The sequence below is a fragment of the Pseudophryne corroboree genome, chromosome 9 (assembly GCF_028390025.1).
Source record: "Pseudophryne corroboree isolate aPseCor3 chromosome 9, aPseCor3.hap2, whole genome shotgun sequence".
NCBI classification, from domain to species: Eukaryota; Metazoa; Chordata; class Amphibia; order Anura; family Myobatrachidae; genus Pseudophryne; species Pseudophryne corroboree.
Genome location: NC_086452.1, coordinates 476,552,049 through 476,573,706, shown reverse-complemented (window position 1 = coordinate 476,573,706; position 21,658 = coordinate 476,552,049). Strand labels below are relative to the sequence as shown.

At 50.7% G+C, this 21,658-nt stretch overlaps 1 protein-coding gene across 5 annotated transcripts in view; it reads right to left on the bottom strand.

Annotated features, from left to right (window-relative positions):
- The window catches only part of LOC134958672 (RNA-binding protein 6-like), a 196,996-nt gene that overhangs the window by 148,368 nt on the left and 26,970 nt on the right, over positions 1-21,658 (bottom strand). For all 5 annotated transcript variants that reach the window (XM_063941409.1, XM_063941412.1, XM_063941411.1 and 2 more), the window contains exons 2-4: positions 12,168-12,251; positions 8,613-11,112; positions 7,528-7,617 (exon numbers count right to left, since the gene is read on the bottom strand). In XM_063941409.1, coding sequence (XP_063797479.1) covers positions 7,528-7,617; positions 8,613-11,112; positions 12,168-12,205 — 2,628 coding nt within the window. In that variant the 5' untranslated portion in view covers positions 12,206-12,251. The remainder of the gene's footprint in view (positions 1-7,527; positions 7,618-8,612; positions 11,113-12,167; positions 12,252-21,658) is intronic.

Here is a 21,658-nt window from a genome sequence, read left to right as displayed (position 1 = left end):
ACCCCCACTGTGTACTACCACCGCCTAATACCAACTGAGTCTCTACACAACTCTACCCCCCCCAACCCCACAGTGTACTACCACCGCCTAATACCAACTGCGTCACTACACAACTCTACCCCCCCAACCCCACTGTGTACTACCACCGCCTAATACCAACTGCGTCACTACACAACTCTACCCCCCCAACCCCACTGTGTACTACCACTGCCTAATACCAACTGCGTCACTACACAACTCTACCCCCCCAACCCCACTGTGTACTACCACTGCCTAATACCAACTGCGTCACTACACAACTCTACCCCCCCAACCCCACTGTGTACTACCACTGCCTAATACCAACTGCGTCACTACACAACTCTACCCCCCCAACCCCACTGTGTACTACCACCGCCTAATACCAACTGAGTCTCTACACAACTCTACCCCCCCAACCCCACTGTGTACTACCACCGCCTAATACCAACTGAGTCACTACACAACTCTACCCCCCCCCCCAACCCCACAGTGTACTACCACCGCCTAATACCAACTGAGTCTCTACACAACTCTACCCCCCCAACCCCACTGTGTACTACCACCGCCTAATACCAACTGAGTCTCTACACAACTCTACCCCCCCAACCCCACTGTGTACTACCACCGCCTAATACCAACTGAGTCTCTACACAACTCTACCCCCCCAACCCCACTGTGTACTACCACTGCCTAATACCAACTGCGTCACTACACAACTCTACCCCCCCAACCCCACTGTGTACTACCACCGCCTAATACCAACTGAGTCTCTACACAACGCACCAGCATCATGTACACGACTCTACCCCCAGTGTACTACCACCGCCTAATACCAACTGCGTCACTACACAACTCTACCCCCCCCCCAACCCCACAGTGTACTACCACCGCCTAATACCAACTGAGTCTCTACACAACTCTACCCCCCCCAACCCCACTGTGTACTACCACTGCCTAATACCAACTGCGTCACTACACAACTCTACCCCCCCAACCCCACTGTGTACTACCACCGCCTAAAACCAACTGCGTCTCTACACAACTCTACCCCCCCCCCAAACCCCACTGTGTACTACCACTGCCTAATACCAACTGCGTCACTACACAACTCTACCCCCCCCAACCCCACTGTGTACTACCACTGCCTAATACCAACTGCGTCTCTACACAACTCTACCCCCCCCAACCCCACTGTGTACTACCACCGCCTAAAACCAACTGCGTCTCTACACAACTCTACCCCCCCCCAAACCCCACTGTGTACTACCACTGCCTAATACCAACTGCGTCTCTACACAACTCTACCCCCCCCAACCCCACTGTGTACTACCACCGCCTAAAACCAACTGCGTCTCTACACAACTCTACCCCCCCCAACCCCACTGTGTACTACCACCGCCTAAAACCAACTGCGTCTCTACACAACTCTACCCCCCCCAACCCCACTGTGTACTACCACCGCCTAAAACCAACTGCGTCTCTACACAACTCTACCCCCCCCCCAACCCCACTGTGTACTACCACTGCCTAATACCAACTGCGTCACTACACAACTCTACCCCCCCAACCCCACTGTGTACTACCACCGCCTAAAACCAACTGCGTCTCTACACAACTCTACCCCCCCCCAAACCCCACTGTGTACTACCACTGCCTAATACCAACTGCGTCACTACACAACTCTACCCCCCCCAACCCCACTGTGTACTACCACTGCCTAATACCAACTGCGTCTCTACACAACTCTAACTCCCCCCCCCAACCCCACTATGTACTACCACCGCCTAAAACCAACTGCGTCTCTACACAACTCTACCCCCCCCCCCCCAACCCCACTGTGTACTACCACTGCCTAATACCAACTGCGTCACTACACAACTCTACCCCGCCCAACCCCACAGTGTACTACCACCGCCTAAAACCAACTGCGTCTCTACACAACTCTACCCCCCCAACCCCACTGTGTACTACCACCGCCTAATACCAACTGAGTCACTACACAACTCTACCCCCCCCAACCCCACTGTGTACTACCACCGCCTAATACCAACTGCGTCTCTACACAACGCACCAGCAACATGTACACGACTCTACCCCCACTGTGTACTACCACCGCCTAATACCAACTGAGTCTCTACACAACTCTACCCCCCCCCAACCCCACTGTGCACTACCACCGCCTAATACCAACTGAGTCACTACACAACTCTACCCCCCCAACCCCACTGTGTACTACCACCGCCTAAAACCAACTGCGTCTCTACACAACTCTACCCCCCCCAACCCCACAGTGTACTACCACCGCCTAATACCAACTGAGTCACTACAAAACTCTACCCCCCCCAACCCCACTGTGTACTACCACCGACTAAAACCAACTGCGTCTCTACACAACTCTACCCCCCCCAACCCCACTGTGTACTACCACTGCCTAATACCAACTGCGTCACTAAACAACTCTACCCCCCCCAACCCCACTGTGTACTACCACCGCCTAATACCAACTGAGTCTCTACACAACTCTACCCCGCCCAACCCCACAGTGTACTACCACTGCCTAAAACCAACTGCGTCTCTACACAACGCACCAGCACCATGTACACGACTCTACCCCCCCCCCCCAGTGTACTACCACCGCCTAATACCAACTGAGTCTCTACACAACTCTACCCCCACTGTGTACTACCACCGCCTAATACCAACTGCGTCTCTACACAACGCACCAGCAACATGTACACGACTCTACCCCCACAGTGTACTACCACCGCCTAATACCAACTGAGTCTCTACACAACGCATCAGCAACATGTACACGACTCTACCCCCACAGTGTACTACCACTGCCTAATACAAACTGCGTCACTACACAACTCTACCCCCCCAACCTCACTGTGTACTACCACCGCCTAATACCAACTGCGTCTCTACACAACGCACCAGCAACATGTACACGACTCTACCCCCAGTGTACTACCACTGCCTAATACAAACTGCGTCTCTACACAACGCACCATAAACACGACTCTACACCCCCCCCCCACAGTGTACTACCACCGCCTAATAGCAACTGCGTCTCTACACAATGCACCAGCAACATGTACACGACTCTACCCCCCCCCCCCCACAGTGTACTACCACCGCCTAATACCAACTGCATCTCTACACAACGCACCAGCGCCATGTACACGACTCTACCCCCACCGTGTGCTACCACGGCCTAATACCAACTGCTTCACTACACAACGCACCTGCAACATGTACACGACTCTACCCCCCCACCCCCACAGTGTACTATTACCGCCTAATACAAATTGCGTTTCTACACAACGCACCATGTACACGACTCTACACCCCCCCCACAGTGTACTACCACCGCCTAATACCAACTGAGTCTCTACACAACGCACCAGCAACATGTACACGACTCTACCCCCAGTGTACTACCACTGCCTAATACAAACTGCGTCACTACACAACGCACCAGCACCATGTACACGACTCTACCCCCCCACCCCCACAGTGTACTACCACCGCCTAATACCAACTGCGTCTCTACACAACGCACCATGTACACGACTCTACACCCCCCCCCCCCCCCCACAGTGTACTACCACCGCCTAATAGCAACTGCGTCTCTACACAATGCACCAGCAACATGTACACGACTCTACCCCCCCCCACAGTGTACTACAACCGCCTAATACCAACTGCGTCTCTACACAACGCACCAGCGCCATGTACACGACTCAACCCCCACCGTGTGCTACCACGGCCTAATACCAACTGCTTCACTACACAACGCACCTGCAACATGTACACGACTCTACCCCCACAGTGTACTACCACCGCCTAATAGCAACTGCGTCTCTACACAATGCACCATGTACACGACTCTACACCCCCCCCACAGTGTACTACCACCGCCTAATAGCAACTGCGTCTCTACACAATGCCCCAGCAACATGTACACGACTCTACCCCCCCCCACAGTGTACTACCACCGCCTAATACCAACTGCATCTCTACACAACGCACCAGCGCCATGTACACGACTCTACCCCCACCGTGTGCTACCACGGCCTAATACCAACTGCTTCACTACACAACGCACCTGCAACATGTACACGACTCTACCCCCACTGTGTACTACCACCGCCTAATACCAACTGAGTCTCTACACAACTCTACCCCCCCCCCAACCCCACTGTGTACTACCACCGCCTAATACCAACTGCGTCTCTACACAACGCACCTGCAACATGTACACGACTCTACCCCCACAGTGTACTACCACGGCCTAATACCAAGTGCATCTCTACACAACGCACCTGCAACATGTACGCGACTCTACCCCCACAGTGTACTACCACGGCCTAATACCAACTGCGTCTCTACACAACGCACCAGCAACATGTACAAGACTCTACCCCCACAGTGTACCATCACGGCCTAATACCAACTGCTTCACTACACAACGCACCAGCAACATGTACACGACTCTACCCCCACCCCACAGTGTACTACCACTGCCTAATACCAAGTGCATCTCTACACAAAGCAACTACACCATGTACACGACTCTACCCCCACTGTGTACTACCACGGCCTAATACCAAGTGCATCTCTACACAAAGCAACTACACCATGTACACGACTCTACCCCCACCGTGTACAACCACAGCCTAATACCAAATGCATCTCTACACAACGCACCTGCACCATGTACACGACTACCCCCACCGTGTACTACCACGGCCTAATACCAAGTGCATCTCTACACAAAGCAACTACACCATGTACACGACTCTACCCCCACCGTGTACTACCACGGCCTAATACCAAGTGCATCTCTACACAAAGCAACTACACCATGTACATGACTACTCCCAACACTACACCCACCGTACACTACAACGGCCTAATAGCAAGTGCGTCACTACACAATGCACCATGTACACGACTCTACTGCCAACACCCACCGTGTACTACCATGCCCTAATTCCAAAAGCGTCACTATACAACTCACACACAATACACCTGCACCATATACAAAACTCTACTCCCAACACTGCACGCACAATGTACTACCATGGCCTAATACCAAGTGCGTCTCTACAAAACTCACTTAGACATACAACACACCTGCACTAGTGTTCACTCTAGAATCCGGGCCTGGCGCCGGTTCTAGAGGGGCACTAGCAAACGCGCCAAAAAGGGGGGAAAGGCCATACAAAATAGGGGGCGGGGTCATCACGGGTAATAAAAGGGGTGTGGGCGGCCGGCAGCGTCACTGTCGGGGGCGTGCCCAGCACCTATGGAGGTGCTGGGCTTCCCCCAAGCGCTCTCTCAGCGTGAATAGATGCCGCACGGCATCTTTACACACTGAGGGCGGCAGTTATAGCAGGGCGGGTTTTGCCCTTAAAAATAAAATAAAAAATCTGGCAGGGCGTGGCATCCTGCTAAAACTGACTAGCGTGAACACTATGCACCATGCACACTCACCGATACAGAGCACCCCCCGGCACCATGCATACAACTAACACACAGCACCCCGGCACCATGCATACACCTCACACACAGCACCCCGGCACAACGCATACACCTAAAACACAGCACCCCGGCACCATGCATACACCTCACACACACAGCGCACCCCGGCACAACACACCGGCACCATGCATACACCTCACACACACAGCACCCCGGTACAACACACCGGCACCATGCATACACCTCACACACAGCACCCCGGAACCATGCATACACCTCACACACACAGCACCCCTGCACAACACACCGGCACCATGCATACACCTCACACACAGCACCCCGGCACAATGCATACACCTCACACACAGCACCCCGGCACAATGCATACACCTAACACACAGCACCATGCATACACCTAACAGCACCGCGGCACCATGCATACACCTAACACACAGCACCGCGGCACCATGCATACACCTAACACACAGCACCGCGGCACCATGCATACACCTAACACACAGCACCCCGACACAATGCATACAACTAACACACAGCACCCCGACACCATGCATACACCTCACACACACACACAGCACCCCGGCACAACACACCGGCACCATGCATACACCTCACACACAGCACCCCGGCACAATGCATACACCTAACACACAGCACCCCGGCACAATGCATACACCTAACACACAGCACCCTGGCACAATGCATACACCTAACACACAGCACCCTGGCACAACACACCGGAACCATGCATACACCTCACACACACACAGCACCCCGGCACAACACACCGGCACCATGCATACACCTCACACACACACACAGCACCCCGGCACAACACACCGGCACCATGCATACACCTCACACACACACACACAGCACCCCGGCACCATGCACACACAGCACCCCGGCACAACACACCGGCACCATGCATACACCTAACACACAGCACAACACACCAGCACCATGCATACACCTCACACACACAGCACCCTGGCACAACACACCGGCACCATGCATACACCTCACACACAGCATCCTGGCACAACACACCGGCACCATGCATACACCTAACACACAGCACCCTGGCACAACACACCGGCACCATGCATACACCTCACACACACACAGCACCCCGGCACAACAAACCGGCACCATGCATATACCTCACACAGCACCCCGGAACCATGCATACACCTCTCACACACACACACACACACACACACACACACACACACACAGCACCCCGGCACAACACACCGGCACCATGCATACACCTCACACAGCACCCCGGCACAATGCATACACCTCACACACAGCACCCCGGCACAATGCATACACCTAACACACAGCACCGCGGCACCATGCATACACCTAACACACAGCACCCCGACACAATGCATACACCTAACACACAGCACCCCGACACCATGCATACACCACACACACACACAGCACCCCGGCACAACACACCGGCACCATGCATACACCTCACACACAGCACCCGGGCACAATGCATACACCTAACACACAGCACCCTGGCACAACACACCGGAACCATGCATACACCCCTCACACACACAGCACCCCGGCACAACACACCGGCACCATGCATACACCTCACACACACACAGCACCCCGGCACAACACACCGGCACCATGCATACACCTAACACACACAGCACAACACACCAGCACCATGCATACACCTCACACACACAGCACCCTGGCACAACACACCGGCACCATGCATACACCTAACACAACACACCAGCACCATGCATACACCTAACACACAGCACCCGACACCACACATCGGCACCATGCATACACCTAACACACAGCACCCTGGCACAACACACCGGCACCATGGCTGTGCACACTATATAAATAACGGACAGTAACGGTGAATAAAATCCTGAGGTCTGAATGAAGTGGGAAAGGTCCACCTTACACCCAGGACAAAGTCAGTGCCATCCGTGGCAGGACGCGGCCACTTACTTCTTCTCGAGACGCTCCTGTTGGCAGTCCATCCAGCCATATAATCCTAGTGGCCCCATCAGGCAAGGCAGCCCTCCTATAGTCTTTATCCTAAGGAGGAAACCACATGAGACACGCTAGACCAGTTCCCTGTGCACTTCTGCACTGAGATGTAACAGGCTGCTCTTCCGTCACCCCGCCACCACTGAGCAATTATCTGCAAGCGACAGGGTCTCTTCTCTCTGCTACCACCTTCTTTTCTCACCCTCCACTTCTGAAGACTTCTCGTCTCTGTCCTCTCCTAGTCCCCCCCCCCCACCGAGGACTGCAGTTGGGAAACAATACTGCTGTAGGATGTTGGGGGTCATTCTGACCTGATCGCTCGCTGCAGTTCATCACAGCGCAGAGATCAGGTCAGACCAGCGCATGGCTGACAGTAGACGGCTGTCGTTGCCTAGCGATCGCCTCTGCCTGATTGGCCGGACCGTGCAGGGGGGCGAGCTGAAGCGGCTGCGTGACGTCACACACGGCCGCTGCGATCCGGGCAGCGACGAGTAGCTCCCAGCCAGCACTCAAAAGCTGCGCTGGCCGGGATCAACTCCTGAAGTGCAAAAGCAATGTTTTTGCACTTCAGCGACGGGGCAGGGACCCTGTGCTGGGCATCCCCCACGCATGTCTGTGTTCCTGATTGTAACTGTGCTAAATTTAGCACAGCTACGATCAAGTCAGAATCACCCCCGTTCTTCGTCTCGGCTGCCACTAGATGGTGCCCCGCAGAGCAATTCAATTGTTGCTCCAGGGGAGGAGGGGGGGATGATAAAATCACACAAAACAATGTAAATGATGTCATTTCCCCCCGAGCCACCTCTGTGACAAGCTTCATCCCTCGCTATCTTGGGTCTTTATACCTGAAAGACACGTACTAGTATAGACACCAATAGCCAGCCATCAGCAATGAGCTAGGATTGACCTAACGTTAACCAGACAATAGAATAGATGACTACACTACACTGTGCTAAAAAATGGCCGCCATACGTAGGTGTAAGATTACAGACTGCTACTCTGGGAAAGACACAATCTAAAAAAGGTTAAGATGCCATAAATACCTTACTCCCAGGCTGAGGGTCCCCCTGCGATCGCTTGTCCAAACCTTTTGCTTGGTGTCCAAGTCTAATATCAACGTTCCTTCTCAAGTCTACATCCTTGAAGTCAGTTTTCCTATAATCCGCGTCCTCGTTACTTAGAAATTTCATCCCAGGAGCGGCACTCTCTAGTCCAGAGGGCTTTGCAGACGCTGTAGCCTGGGCCTGATTAGACAACAGATCAGTGACTGGTGTCTCGGATGTATGGGAGACAACATCTCCTCCAGGTTCTTGCCAGACACTTCCTTTATCTTTCTGCTGTTTTAGTTCTTGAGCAGCAATTTTCAGAAAGTCAAAAAGCAAGGAGCTCTCATCAAGCAGATCCACCGGACGTTGTTCCTTTCCAACTCTGAGGTCCTCATCCTTCTCTTGCTTATATCCACCTGATCGGAAGTCCTGATCACAATCTACCATTTTGGATTCCTTACTGAAGTCTTCTTTCTTGCGTAAATCTTGGTCACTAGGACAAATCTCCTTGCTTGGACTATCTGTATACCCTACCGCTTTTTCTGCCACCTCTTTGAGATCTTGCTTAGGATCTGGTTTTGGTCGGTCCCTGAAGTCCATGTCTAGTTTCCCAGGACAGCTAGCTGGCTCAGACTCACTCTGTACTTCTCCCTTTGTTGTAGTCGTGCTCTGCACGCAAATCTGCTGAGGGCCTTCAGATTTGACATTAGGCAAAGCAGACTTCTGTGGCTCTTCATAAGACGAGAATGGGATGCTGCCAGCATCTGCATTAGGGAGGGGCTCGTTGAGAACAGAGGGGGACTCGTTTGGCGCTAGGACATGAGTTGGCACTTCACTATAATCAGTTGCGGGTTTGATCTCGGTCAGAGCGTTTTGACTGGTTTTCTGCACGGAAGGTGAATCATCGCTGTCTGCCACCACCGGGTTTCCTCCACCGTTACGGTAATCGGAATCCTCACTTTCCTTTTCCAGGTAATATGAATCCGTTTTCTCCTTATTCCGGTAATCAGAGTCTACGGCTTCCATGTCTCTGTAATCTAAACCTGTATTCACTCGGCCTCGATAGTCAGAGTCTCTGATCTCATTATCCCAGTACTCAGAGTTGATTGTCTCTTTCCCAAGGTAGTCCATGTCTGTATGTTTTTGGATAGTGAACCCTGGAATCTCCATATTTTCGTACTGTGCATGCAATGTCTCTTCTTGTCCGTAACCCAACGCAGCAGGCTCCTGGGGACTTCCATCAAATGCCTCCTTTTTGTATTCTACCTCCATGTAATCCAAATGTGCAGTCTCTTCCTCTCTATAGGGCAATGCATTGTTCTCACTGCCGGAGTAATCTATGATCACCCTGTCCCTGTAGTCTAGACCTCTGTCTCGGTCTATCATGTGTGCCTCCATATTAGACTCTCTCAGCCTTACAGCTTCACTCTCTGTAGCTCTTAAATTGTGGTCCACAGACTCTCTATAATGTCCAGGAGTCCCCGTCTCTCTATAGTTCATTACCATTCTCTGTCGCATCTCTAGTTCCATAACTTCCCTCGCCCTTAAGGCTAACTCCACCGCCTCCCTCTGCCTGACTGCCAGCGCCGCAGCCTCCCTCTGCCTGACTGCCAGCGCCACAGCCTCCCTCTGCCTGACTGCCTCCCTCTCCCTGACTGCCAGCGCCGCAGCCTCCCTTTCCCTGAGTGCCTCCCTCTCCCTGACGGCCAGTGCCGCAGCCTCCCGTTCCCTGATTGCCGCAGCCTCCCTCTCCCTGATTAATATGTCAGGAGAAATTCTATCTAAGAGCAGCATCTCTGCCGCTTCCCTCTGTCTCATCCCCAACAGTGCAGTCTCCCATTTTCTTTGTTCTAGCAAGATATTTAATCTACGCTTATATTCTAGTTCTGAAACGTCCCTATCTCTGTAATCCAGTGCCGTAGCCAATCTCTCCCTATGCTCCAGTTCTAATGATGCCCTCTCACGGAGCTCCACCTCAGCGGCCACCCGCTTCCTGTATTCCAAGCTTTCCCTCTCCCTAAATATGGAAGGCGGTGGAAGCCTCTCTCTGTAGGCAATGGCTGATTCTTCTTCAAGCCTATAATCCACATCAGATCTTCCACTCTCCCTGTGGTCTACAATGGATGCTTCCTTCTCTCTATAATCCATATCAAGAGCTAGGAGGCCCCTAAACTCATTTCCTAGCGTGTTCGGTTCTCGATAGTCCGAGTCTCGCATCTCTTCGTCTTGGAGACCTACAGCCCTGTAATTCCCTGGAGGGAGCCCCATTCTGGAGAGGTTGTAATTTATTGGGTCTTCTGGTGGTATCCTGTCCTCCTGCCACAGAGCATGCTGGCCTGTTCCCACCTCCCTGCGGCTGTAAGGAAGACTTCCTTGGCTGCCAAAGTGAGAACTTGGGACTCTTGCTCCACCCCGAAATGGAAAATGAGGTCGATCACTCATTCTTGGTGGATGAGCATCCGGCCATCTTGGGGGGAAAGGTTCATCCAGACATTCCCTGGGGAATAACACACTTTGGTCACAGCCTGCATTAAGACAAATTTCATTCAGAACAAGGGATAATCCAGACATATACAGTCATATACCATTCGCCCAAGTGCCAATTTCATATGTTTTGCCCGCTGCTAGCTGTTTACATAAAATGTGTTTTTTATGTTCTGTGTGCACCACAGCCCCAGAATCTCTGGTGGCTGCAGCTATACGGTAGCTGAGTGTAGTCCAAGGTAGCAGGGCTATGCATTGTGGGACACTTAGGATTAGCCTAGCACATAGCGCACCAGGAAGCCAAGGGTTAAAGCCCCGCTGCTTTGTGCAGGCTGCAGCTAGCAGAGTGTCTTGGGGCTGTGTGCTGACCGCTGGGGAACTTAGGTCCTGGTGCCCCAGCACTACAGGGCAGCAGAGCTGCGTGGCTGAAAGCTGGGGGACAGGCAGAGCCAGCTGAGAAAGAACAGTAAGGAGAGCCTGCAGCCAAACAGAGGCCTGCGGCTGCAAATCTCAGGCGGCATATTGTTACCCTTGCTTCTACATCTTACTAAACCCGTGGATAGATAAGGCAACAAAGACAATTAGCAGCTAAATAAAGAGGCTCATTAATGTGGCCATATCATATGCATGTAATGTTGGTTGGTAACTGATAGAGAGGTTGTTAGTCAGAACCTAGCAGTCACAGCCCTGTCCATCTGGCTCTTTATCGGCCACTGGCAAGTTGTAACACCTGAAATTTAGGTGAATGGAACCACGCATTGTATCCACATCTCAGGAGAAGGAGACACAAGTGAGCAGGAAAGGAGGGGGACCACGGAAGAGCAACTCATTGTACATGTGTGAGAAACACTGACAGAGGGAGAGAGATTGCCAGCTCCCAATACTGTATACCCATGGATAGGCAATCAGAGCCACCATACGTCATGTACTGCGGGGAGAACGACGAGGCCTTCCAGTCGTGCTGACGATACATGCATCTAACCTACTACATACAATCCGTCCATACACGCACCCGAGACTGCTTTATAACCTGGGCCATTCAGCAAGAGTCAGAATGGCAAAACTCACCGGAAACCAGGGTTTGGTGGCTGGGGGTCATCCCACATCTTTCCAGCTTCTACAGAGAGGTCTTCCCACAGCAAGCAGATAAGCCTGCAGGTAAAAGAAATAATCTCTCAGACACTCATTAACAGACAAATCTCATTTATTTATGAATAAGTCATTTTCATTTCCTAAAATGCATTAAGTGCAAAGATGGAGAAAAGACAAAATGTAAGAAAAAGATAAGTGGACCCTAGCGACAAGGCAATGGTGTCAGACGTAATGCTATATCATCACCTGCTTGCATCATGATCAACCCCCATGTACAGCACTGTATCATCATTATATATGTGCTGCTTGTAATGGACCCCTAACAACTGGTAGAGACCGCTGTGGCCTAAATCACCTGTAAAAACACATTTGTGTAACACAAACAAAATAATCAAAACAGGAAAACAGCAACTAATGGGCCCTACAGTCTGGGCGACCCGCTGCCGAGCTGCCCGACCACCGATACAGCAGACTGGCGGGGCACCAATGATGAACGAGCGCGGGGCAGCACATCGTTCATCGTTACTGCCTCCACTCAACGATATGAATGAGTTCTCGTTCATTAATGAAAGGGAACGTTCATATCATTTAGTTCTATTGGTGAGTGTGTAGGGCGCATTACAGTTAAAGACAATATAGGACAAGTACAGGGTAAATAACCTAGCTACATCAGCAGATGACACTGGAATACGTATCAGGTGGCAGAAGACTGCTGGATTTGGTGCAGTTGAAGATTATTAAAGTAAGAAAGGATAAGCACATGAGGGAAGAGGGCCCTGCTCGTGAGAGCTTACATTCTAAAGGGGAGGGGCAGACAGACAGGGGTGACAAAGACTAGGTACACAGAGAGCATGGAACAGAGGGTTAGGATGAGATTTGGCTGGGTTTGGTGAAGAAGTGAGTCTTTGTAGAGAGGTAGAGAATTCCAGAGAAAGGGAGCAGCACATGAGAAATCTTGTAGGTAGGAGTGGGAGGAGGTAATCAGAAGACAGGAGAGGTGGCGTACATTAGCAGAGTGAAGAGGACGGGTGGGAGAGTAAAGGGAAATAAGGTCAGAGATGTAGATGGGAGAGGAGTGGGTGAGGGCTTTGTAAGTGAGTGTGAGAAGTTTGAAATGGATTGTGAAAGGGAAGGGGAGCCAGTGAAGGTCTAGTAAGAGAGGAGAGGTGGATGTAGTGCATTTGGGGAGGAAGATGAGCCAGGCAGCAGCATTGAGGATATATACATACCTCCTAAATCTGCAATTGCTGGACTTCTATATCATTAGGGGGAAAAATCTGGAACGGACTTCCTCAATCCAATACTGTTTACAATCCTGGCACATGGGTAACCCTGATTTTATTCATTCTATTATGTTTATCTTTTAATGATTATGTTTTTGGAACTACCATTAATGGTAATATATTTCTATACATAATTCAATATTTAATATTAAAAATTAATATGTTATCAGATATCATTGTTGTTTTATGTATTAATTCAGCGCAGCCTCACTTTGCTTTCTTGAGGATAGATTGGAGTGGAGAGAGGTATGTCAGGAATATAATAGGATTTTAATTACCTATAGGTAAAACCTTTTCTCGTTGTCCGGAGGATACTGGGGTCCATTTAGTACCATGGGGTATAGACGAGTCCACTAGGAGCCATGGGCACTTTAAGAAATTGATAGTGTGGGCTGGCTCCTCCCTCTATGCCCCTCCTACCAGACTTGGTCTAGAAACTGTGACAGCAGAGACGGACATACTTTCAGAGAAGGATATAAAAAAAAAATAGGATTTTAATACCTACCGGTAAATCCTTTTATGTTAGTCCGTAGAGGATGCTGGGGACTCCAAAAGGTCCATGGGGTATAAACGGGATCCGCACGAGACATGGGCACACTATAAAACTTTAAATGGGTGTGAACGGGCTTCCTCCCTCTATGCTCCTCCTCCAGACCTCAGTTATAGGAACTGTGCCCAGAGGAGACGAACATTTCGAGGAAAATGATTTTGTTAAACTAAGGATGAGATACACACCAGCTCACACCACAACACACCGTACAACATGGCATTTAATTAAACCCAGTTAACAGTGTGAACTAAAACAGATCAGCAACAGCCTGACCCTCACCAAACCCAACCCGTGTGTAACTTAAGCAATAACTATATACAAGCCTTGCAGATAGAGTCCGCACTGGGACGGGCGCCCAGCATCCTCTACGGACTAGGAGAAAAGGATTTACCAGTAGGTATTACAATCCTATTTTCTCTTACGTCCTAGAGGATGCTGGGGACTCCCAAAGGACCATGGGGTTTATACCAAAGCTCCAAACCGGGCGGGAGAGTGCGGATGACTCTGCAGCACCGATTGAGCAAACATGAGGTTCTCATCAGCCAGGGTATCAAACTTATAGAACTTTGCAAAAGTGTTTGACCCCGACCAAGTAGCTGCCCGGCAAATCTGTAATGCGGAGACGCCTCCGGCAGCCGCCCAAGAAGAGCCCACCTTCCTAGTGGAATGGGCTTTCACTGATTTCGGTAACGGCAATCCAGCCGTAGAATGCGCCTGCTGCATCATATTACAGATCCAGCGCGCAATAGTCTGCTTAGAAGCAGGAGCGCCAACCTTGTTGGCCGCATATAGGACAAACAGTGCCTCTGTTTTCCTAATCCGAGCCATCCTGGCTACGTAAATTTTCAAAGTTCTGACCACATCAAAGGACTTTGAATCACCCAAGGCTTCAGTAGCCACAGGCACCACAATAGGTTGTATTCTAAAGTTTTGCTGTGGTGCGCTCCCTGGGTCACTATAGGTAATGTTCTCAATCCGGAAAGAGAGGGTTCACATCTACGGAAGAGTTTTCTATTCAGCAACACTCCCCCGCTCCAATTTAAATGGTATCCCCCAAAAAGAAAGATTATTATATAGTGAAGTACCGTAGGACTCAAATTTGCTCACATTCAATGATATACCAAGTCACATGTATTATAAGTGTGCAATGACGATTGAAAAACTGAAGTCCACCTTGAATTGGCAGACCTACGTACCAGAATTCGTGGGGTGTCGATGACGCCCACCCAAATATGCTTGTAATATCACTCCCTTTGGTTTGCAGACATACACGGAAAGTCTCCTCCAAATTTCTCCACATCTTCACCACTCCATTTAGAGTAAAAATACCCCAAAATAGGAGGAAATAGCAATATATAGTGAAGTACTGCTTATTTCAAAGTGTAAAAAGTTATTTATTTTAAAGTGCAGCACAAGACAATTCGCGTCTTTACAACAAAGTGCAAATTTGCAGAAAATAGATATAAGCTAAAATCCACCACAGATTGGTGGACCCACGTACCAGAGTTTATGGGGTGTCACAATTGTCCACCCAAAAACGCTTCGAATATTGCTCCCCGGGATTTACAGCAACAGTCAGCGAATTCCCTCCAATCAGTCACCAACGCGTTTCTGCCCTTTAAGGGCCTTTGTCAACACCTCCACCATCGCCGCTCTGCTCTTTGTTCCGCCACGGCTGTTATGTTGTCAGACAGAATCAGAACGGGCAGGTCGCAAAGAAGATGTTCCGCTTGTAGCAGGCCGTTGTAGATGGCCCATAATTCCAGAATGTTTATGTGCAGACAAGCTTCCTAGCTTGACCATTTTCCCTGGAAATTTTTTCCCTGTGTGACTGCTCCCCAGCCTCGGAGACTCGCGTCCGTGGTCACCAGAATCCAATCTTGGATGCCGAACCTGCGACCCTCTAGAAGGTGAGAACTTTGGAGCCACCACAGGAGAGAAACCCTGGTCCTGGGGGACAGTTATTATCCGGTGCATCTGCAGATGGGACCCTGACCACTTGTCCAGTAGGTCCCACTGAAACGTTCTTGCATGGAACCTGCCAAACGGAATGGCCTCGTAGGCCGCCGCCATTTTCCCCAGCACACGAGTGCATTGATGAATCGAAACTCTTGGCGGTTTCAGAAGTTCCTTGACCATGTTCTGGATTTCCTGAGCTTTTTCCAACGGGAGAGAAATCCTCTGCAGTTCCGTGTCCAGAATCATGCCCAAAAACGACAACCGAGTTGTCGGAATCAACTGCGACTTTGGCAAATTCAGGAGCCAGAAATGCTATTGCAGCACCCGCAGTGAGAGCGCAACGTTATTTTAGTAACAGCTCCTGTGATCTCGCCTTTATCATGAGATCGTCCACGTACGGGATAATGGTGACCCCTTGCTTGCGCACGAGCACCATAATTTCCGCCATTACCTTTGTGAAAATCCTCGGGGCCGTGGAAAGACCAAACGGCAACGTCTGAAATTGGTAGTGACAATCCTGAACAGCGAACCTCAGGTACGCCTGATGAGGAGGATAAATGGGGACATGTAGGTAGGCATCCTTTATGTCGACGGACACCATAAAATCCCCCCCCACCCCCCTCCACCTCCAGACTGGAGATCACCGCTCGGAGAGATTCCATCATGAATTTGAAACTTTTCAAATACACATTGAGGGATTTTAAATTCAGAATCGGCCTGACCGAGCCGTCCAGCTTCGGGACCACGAACAGGCTTAAATAAACCCCTTCTCCCCGCTGTGACAGCGGAACTTTGACAATGACTCGCTGCTGACACAGCTTTTGTATTGCCGCACACACTACCTCCCTTTCTGGAAGAGAAACTGGCAAGGCCGATTTGAAAAATCGGTGCGGAGGTACGTCTTGAAACTCCAGTTTGTATCCTTGGGTCACAATTTCCAGCACCCAAGTATCCAGGCCCGAGAGAACCCAGACCTGACTGAAGAGTTGAAGACGCGCTCTCACCGGTGCGGACTCCCGCAGAGGAGCCCCAGCGTCATGCGGTGGATTTGGTAGAAGCCGGGGAGGACTTCTGCTCCTGGGAGCCTGCCACAGCCGGTGATCTTTTCCCTCTACCCTTACCTCTTGCCGCAAGGAAAGATGACCCACGTCCTTTCTGGAATTTCTGCGACCGAAAGGACTGCATCTGATATGGGGGCGTTTTCTTTTGCTGTGGAGGAACAGAAGGCAGAAAAGAGGACTTACCCGCGGTAGCTGTAGAAACCAGGTCCGCGAGGCCATCACCATACAAAACGCCACCCTTGAAGGGGAGAGCCTCCATAGCCTTCTTAGAATCAGCATCACCATTCCACTGATGAGTCCACAACGCCCTTCTAGCCGAGACCGCCATAGCATTGGCCCTTGATCCCAAAAGGCCAATATCTCTCGCCGTCTTTTAGATAGACTGCAGTGTCCCTGATATGACCCAGTGTCAAAAGCATGCTATCCCGATCCAGGGTGTCTATATCCGATGACAAGTTATCTGCCCACTTTTTAATCGCATTACCCACGCCGAAGCCACAGCCGACCTGAGCAGTGTACCTGTCGCGACAAATATATTTCAAGATAGCTTCTGGCCTCCGATCAGCAGGATCTTTAAGGAGACGGTAGCGCCATTTTCTTGGACAATTGCGCTAGAGCTTTGTCTACCGTGGGTGTTGCCTCCCACCCAACCCTATCCTGAGAAGGAAACGGGTATGCCATAGCAACTCTCCTGGAAATGTGCCACCTTTTGTCTGGCGTTTCCCAGGCTTTTTCAAAAAGGGCATTCAGTTCATGAGAGGGAGGAAACGTTACCTCCGGTTTCTTGCCTTTATACATACAGACCCTTGTCTCAGGGACAGCGGGGTCTTCCGTAATATGCAACACGTCTTTTATAGCCACAATCATGTACTGAATACTCTTAGCCACCTTAGAATGCAACTTTGCATCATTATAGTCGACACTGGAGTCAGAATCCGTGTCAGTATCAGTTTTTGCTAGTGCCCCCCCCCTTTGTTTTCAACACCCTGTTACTTGTGACAGCAGTGGAAGGGCCAGGAGCAGCGTCTCTGCAGCAAGCTGTGGAGAGAAAATGGCGCTGGTCAGAGCTGAGGAGGACCCGCCCCCTAAAAGGCGTGCTTTGGTCCCGCTGAGATTATACTGGCGGGGGTCACAAATAATGCCTATGCACCTTAAAATAGCCAGATAGTGTATAAAAGAGGTTTTTATTGCAGCCTAGGGCGCCGCCGCCCCCCCTGCGCCCTGCACCCATGCAGTGCCTGTGTGAGCGGGAGCAATGCGCGGTACCTCAGGAAGACTGAAGTCTTCTGATGTCTTCTTTGCTTCGGTTACTCACCTGTCTTCGATCTTCTGGCTCTGTGAGGGGGACGGCGGCGCGGCTCCGGGAGCGAGCAGCTAGGCGACCCAAGTGATCGGACCCTCTGGAGCTAATGGTGTCCAGTAGCCTAAGAAGCAGAGCCTATCAGTCTCACAAAAGTAGGTCTGCTTCTCTCCCCTCAGTCCCACGAAGCAGGGAGCCTGTTGCCAGCAGTGCTCCCTGAAAATAATAAGATTTTAAAACTACCGGTAAATCTTTTTCTCCTAGTCCGTAGAGCAGGGCTGGCCAAACCGGTCCTCGAGATCTACCAACAGGTCACATTTTCCAGACCACCTAGCTGGTGCACAGGTGTAGTCATTACTAATTAAGATGTGCTGCATTCATTCCTAACTGACGATTCTACAGATCTCCAGGCCTGGAAAACAGGTAGATCTCGAGGATCGGCTTGGTCAGCCCTGCCGTAGAGGATGCTGGGGACTCCGTAAGTACCATGGGGTATAGACGGGCTCCGCAGGAGACATGGGCACTCTAAGACTTTAGATGGGTGTGAACTGGCTCCTCCCTCTATGCCCCTCCTCCAGACTTTATTCAAGAACTGTGCCCAAAGGAGACGGACAGTACGAGGAAAGTATTTTTGTTAATCTAAGGGCGAGATACATACCAGCCCACACCATACAACATGGTATATACTAAACTAGTTAACAGCATGAACAAAACAGCATCAGCCAGAGACTGATCACAACTGTAACATAACCCTTATGTAAGCAACAACTATATACAAGCCTTGCAGAAATTGTCCGCACTGGGACAGGCGCCCAGCATCCTCTACGGACTAGGAGAAAAAGATTTACCGGTAGGTTTAAAATCTTATTTTCCCTTACGTCCTAGAGGATGCTGGGGACTCCAAAAGGACCATGGGGTTTATACCAAAGCTCCAGACCGGGCGGGAGAGTGCAGACGACTCTGCAGCACCGATTAAGCCAACAAAAGGTCCTCATCAGCCAGGGTATCAAACTTGTAGAATTTTGAAAAAGTGTTTGAACCCGACCAGGTAGCAGCTCGGCACAGCTGTAATGCCGAGACGCCTCGGGCAGCCGCCCAAGAAGAGCCCACCTTCCTAGTGGAATGGGCCTTTACCGAATTTGGTAACGGCAATCCAGCCGTAGAATGAGCCTGCTGAATCGTGTTACAGATCCAGCGAGCAATAGTCTGATTAGAAGCAGGAGCGCCAATCTTGTTGGCCAAATACAGGACAAACAGTGCCTCTGTTTTCCCAACTCGAGCCGTCCTGGCTACATAAATTCTTAAGGCCCTGACTACATCAAGGGACTTGGAATCCTCCAAGTCACCCGTAGCCACAGGCACCACAATAGGTTGGTTCATATGGAACGACAAAACCACCTTAGGTAGAAATTAAGGACGAGTTCTCAACTCTGCTCGATCCACATGGAAAATCAGATAGGGGCTCTTGTGAGACAAAGCCACCAATTCGGACACCCGCCTCGCAGATGCCAAGGCCAACAACATGACCACTTTCCAAGTGAGAAATTTTAACTCCACCGTTTGAAGAGGTTCAAACCAGTGCGATTTAAGGAAACGCAACACCACGTTAAGGTCCCACAAAAGGAGGTTGGATATGCAGCACTCCCTTAACAAAAGTCTGGACTTCTGGGAGAGAAGCCAATTCCTTCTGAAAGAATATAGATAAGGCCGAAATCTGCACCTTAATGGAGCCTAACTTAAGGCCCATATCCACTCCTGTCTGTAGAAAGTGGAGAAAACGACCCAGCTGAAAATCTTCCGTAGGAGCATTCTTGGCTTCACACCAAGAAACATATTTCCTCCAGATATGGTGATAATGCTTCGCCGTTCCCCCCTTCCTAGCTTTGATTAGAGTAGGGATGACTTCCCCCGGAATACCTTTCCCAGCTAGGATTTGGTGTTCAACCGCCATGCCGTCAAACGTAACCGCGGTAAGTCTTAGAACACACAGGGCCCCTGTTGCAACAGGTCCTCCCTGGGAGGAAGAGGCCATGGATCTTCTGCGATCATTTCCTGAAGATCTGAATACCAGGCCCTTCGAGGCCAATCTGGAACAATGAGTATTGTCTGCACTCTTGTTCGTCTTATGATTCTCAATATTTTTGAGATGAGTGGAAATGGACTGAAACACCCACGGTGTCACTAGTACGTCCACTGCCGGAGGGTCCCTCGACCTGGAACAATACGTACAAAGCTTTTTGTTGAGGCGTGACGCCATCATGTCTATTTGAGGAAGTCCACAATGACTTGTTATCTCTGCAAAGACCTCTTGATGAAGACCCCACTCTCCTGGATGGAGATCGTGTCTGCTGAGGAAGTCTGCTTCCCAGTTGTCCACTCCCGGAATGAAGACTGCTGACAGAGCGCTTACATGATTTTCCGCCAAGCGAAGAATCCTGGTGGCTTCTGCCATTGCTGCTCTGCTCCTAGTCCCGCCCTGGCGGTTTACATGCGCCACGGCTGTGACGTTGTCTGACTGAATCAGAACAGGTAGGTTGTGAAGAAGATTCTCCGCTTGTTGTAAGCCGTTGTATATGGCCCTTAATTCCAGCACATTGATGTGTAGACAAGCCTCCTGGCTTGACCATATTCCTTGAAAATTTCTTCCTGGTGTAACTGCTCCCCATCCTCGGAGGCTCGCGTCCGTGGTCACGAGAACCCAGTCTTGAATGCCGAACCTGCGACCCTCTAGAAGGCGAGCACTCTGATGCCACCACAGGAGACACCCTGGCCCCCTGGGGGACAGGCTCATTCTCTGATGAATTTGTAGATGGGAACCCGACCACTTGTCCAGAAGGTCCCACTGAAAAGTTCTCGCATGGAACCTGCCGAACGGAATGGCCTCGTAGGCCGCCACCATCTTCCCCAATACACCATCTTCCCCAATAATGAACTGACACTCTTTTTGGTTTTAGCAGGTCCCTGACCATGTTCTGGAGTTCCTGGGCTTTTTCCATCGGGAGAAAAACCCTCTTTTTTTTCCCCGTGTCCAAAACCATGCCCAAAAATGACAGCCGAGTCGTCGGAACCAACTGCGACTTTGGTAGATTTAAAATCCAGCCGTGTTGTTGTAGTACTCTCAGGGAGAGAGACACGCTTTTCAGTAACTGATCTCTCGATCTCGCCTTCATCAGGAGATCGTCCAAGTATGGGATAATTGTGACTCCTTGCTTGCGCAAGAGCACCATCATTTCCGCCATTACCTTGGTAAAAATTCTCGGGGCCGTGGAAAGCCCAAACGGCAACGTCTGAAACTGGTAATGACAGACCTGTAC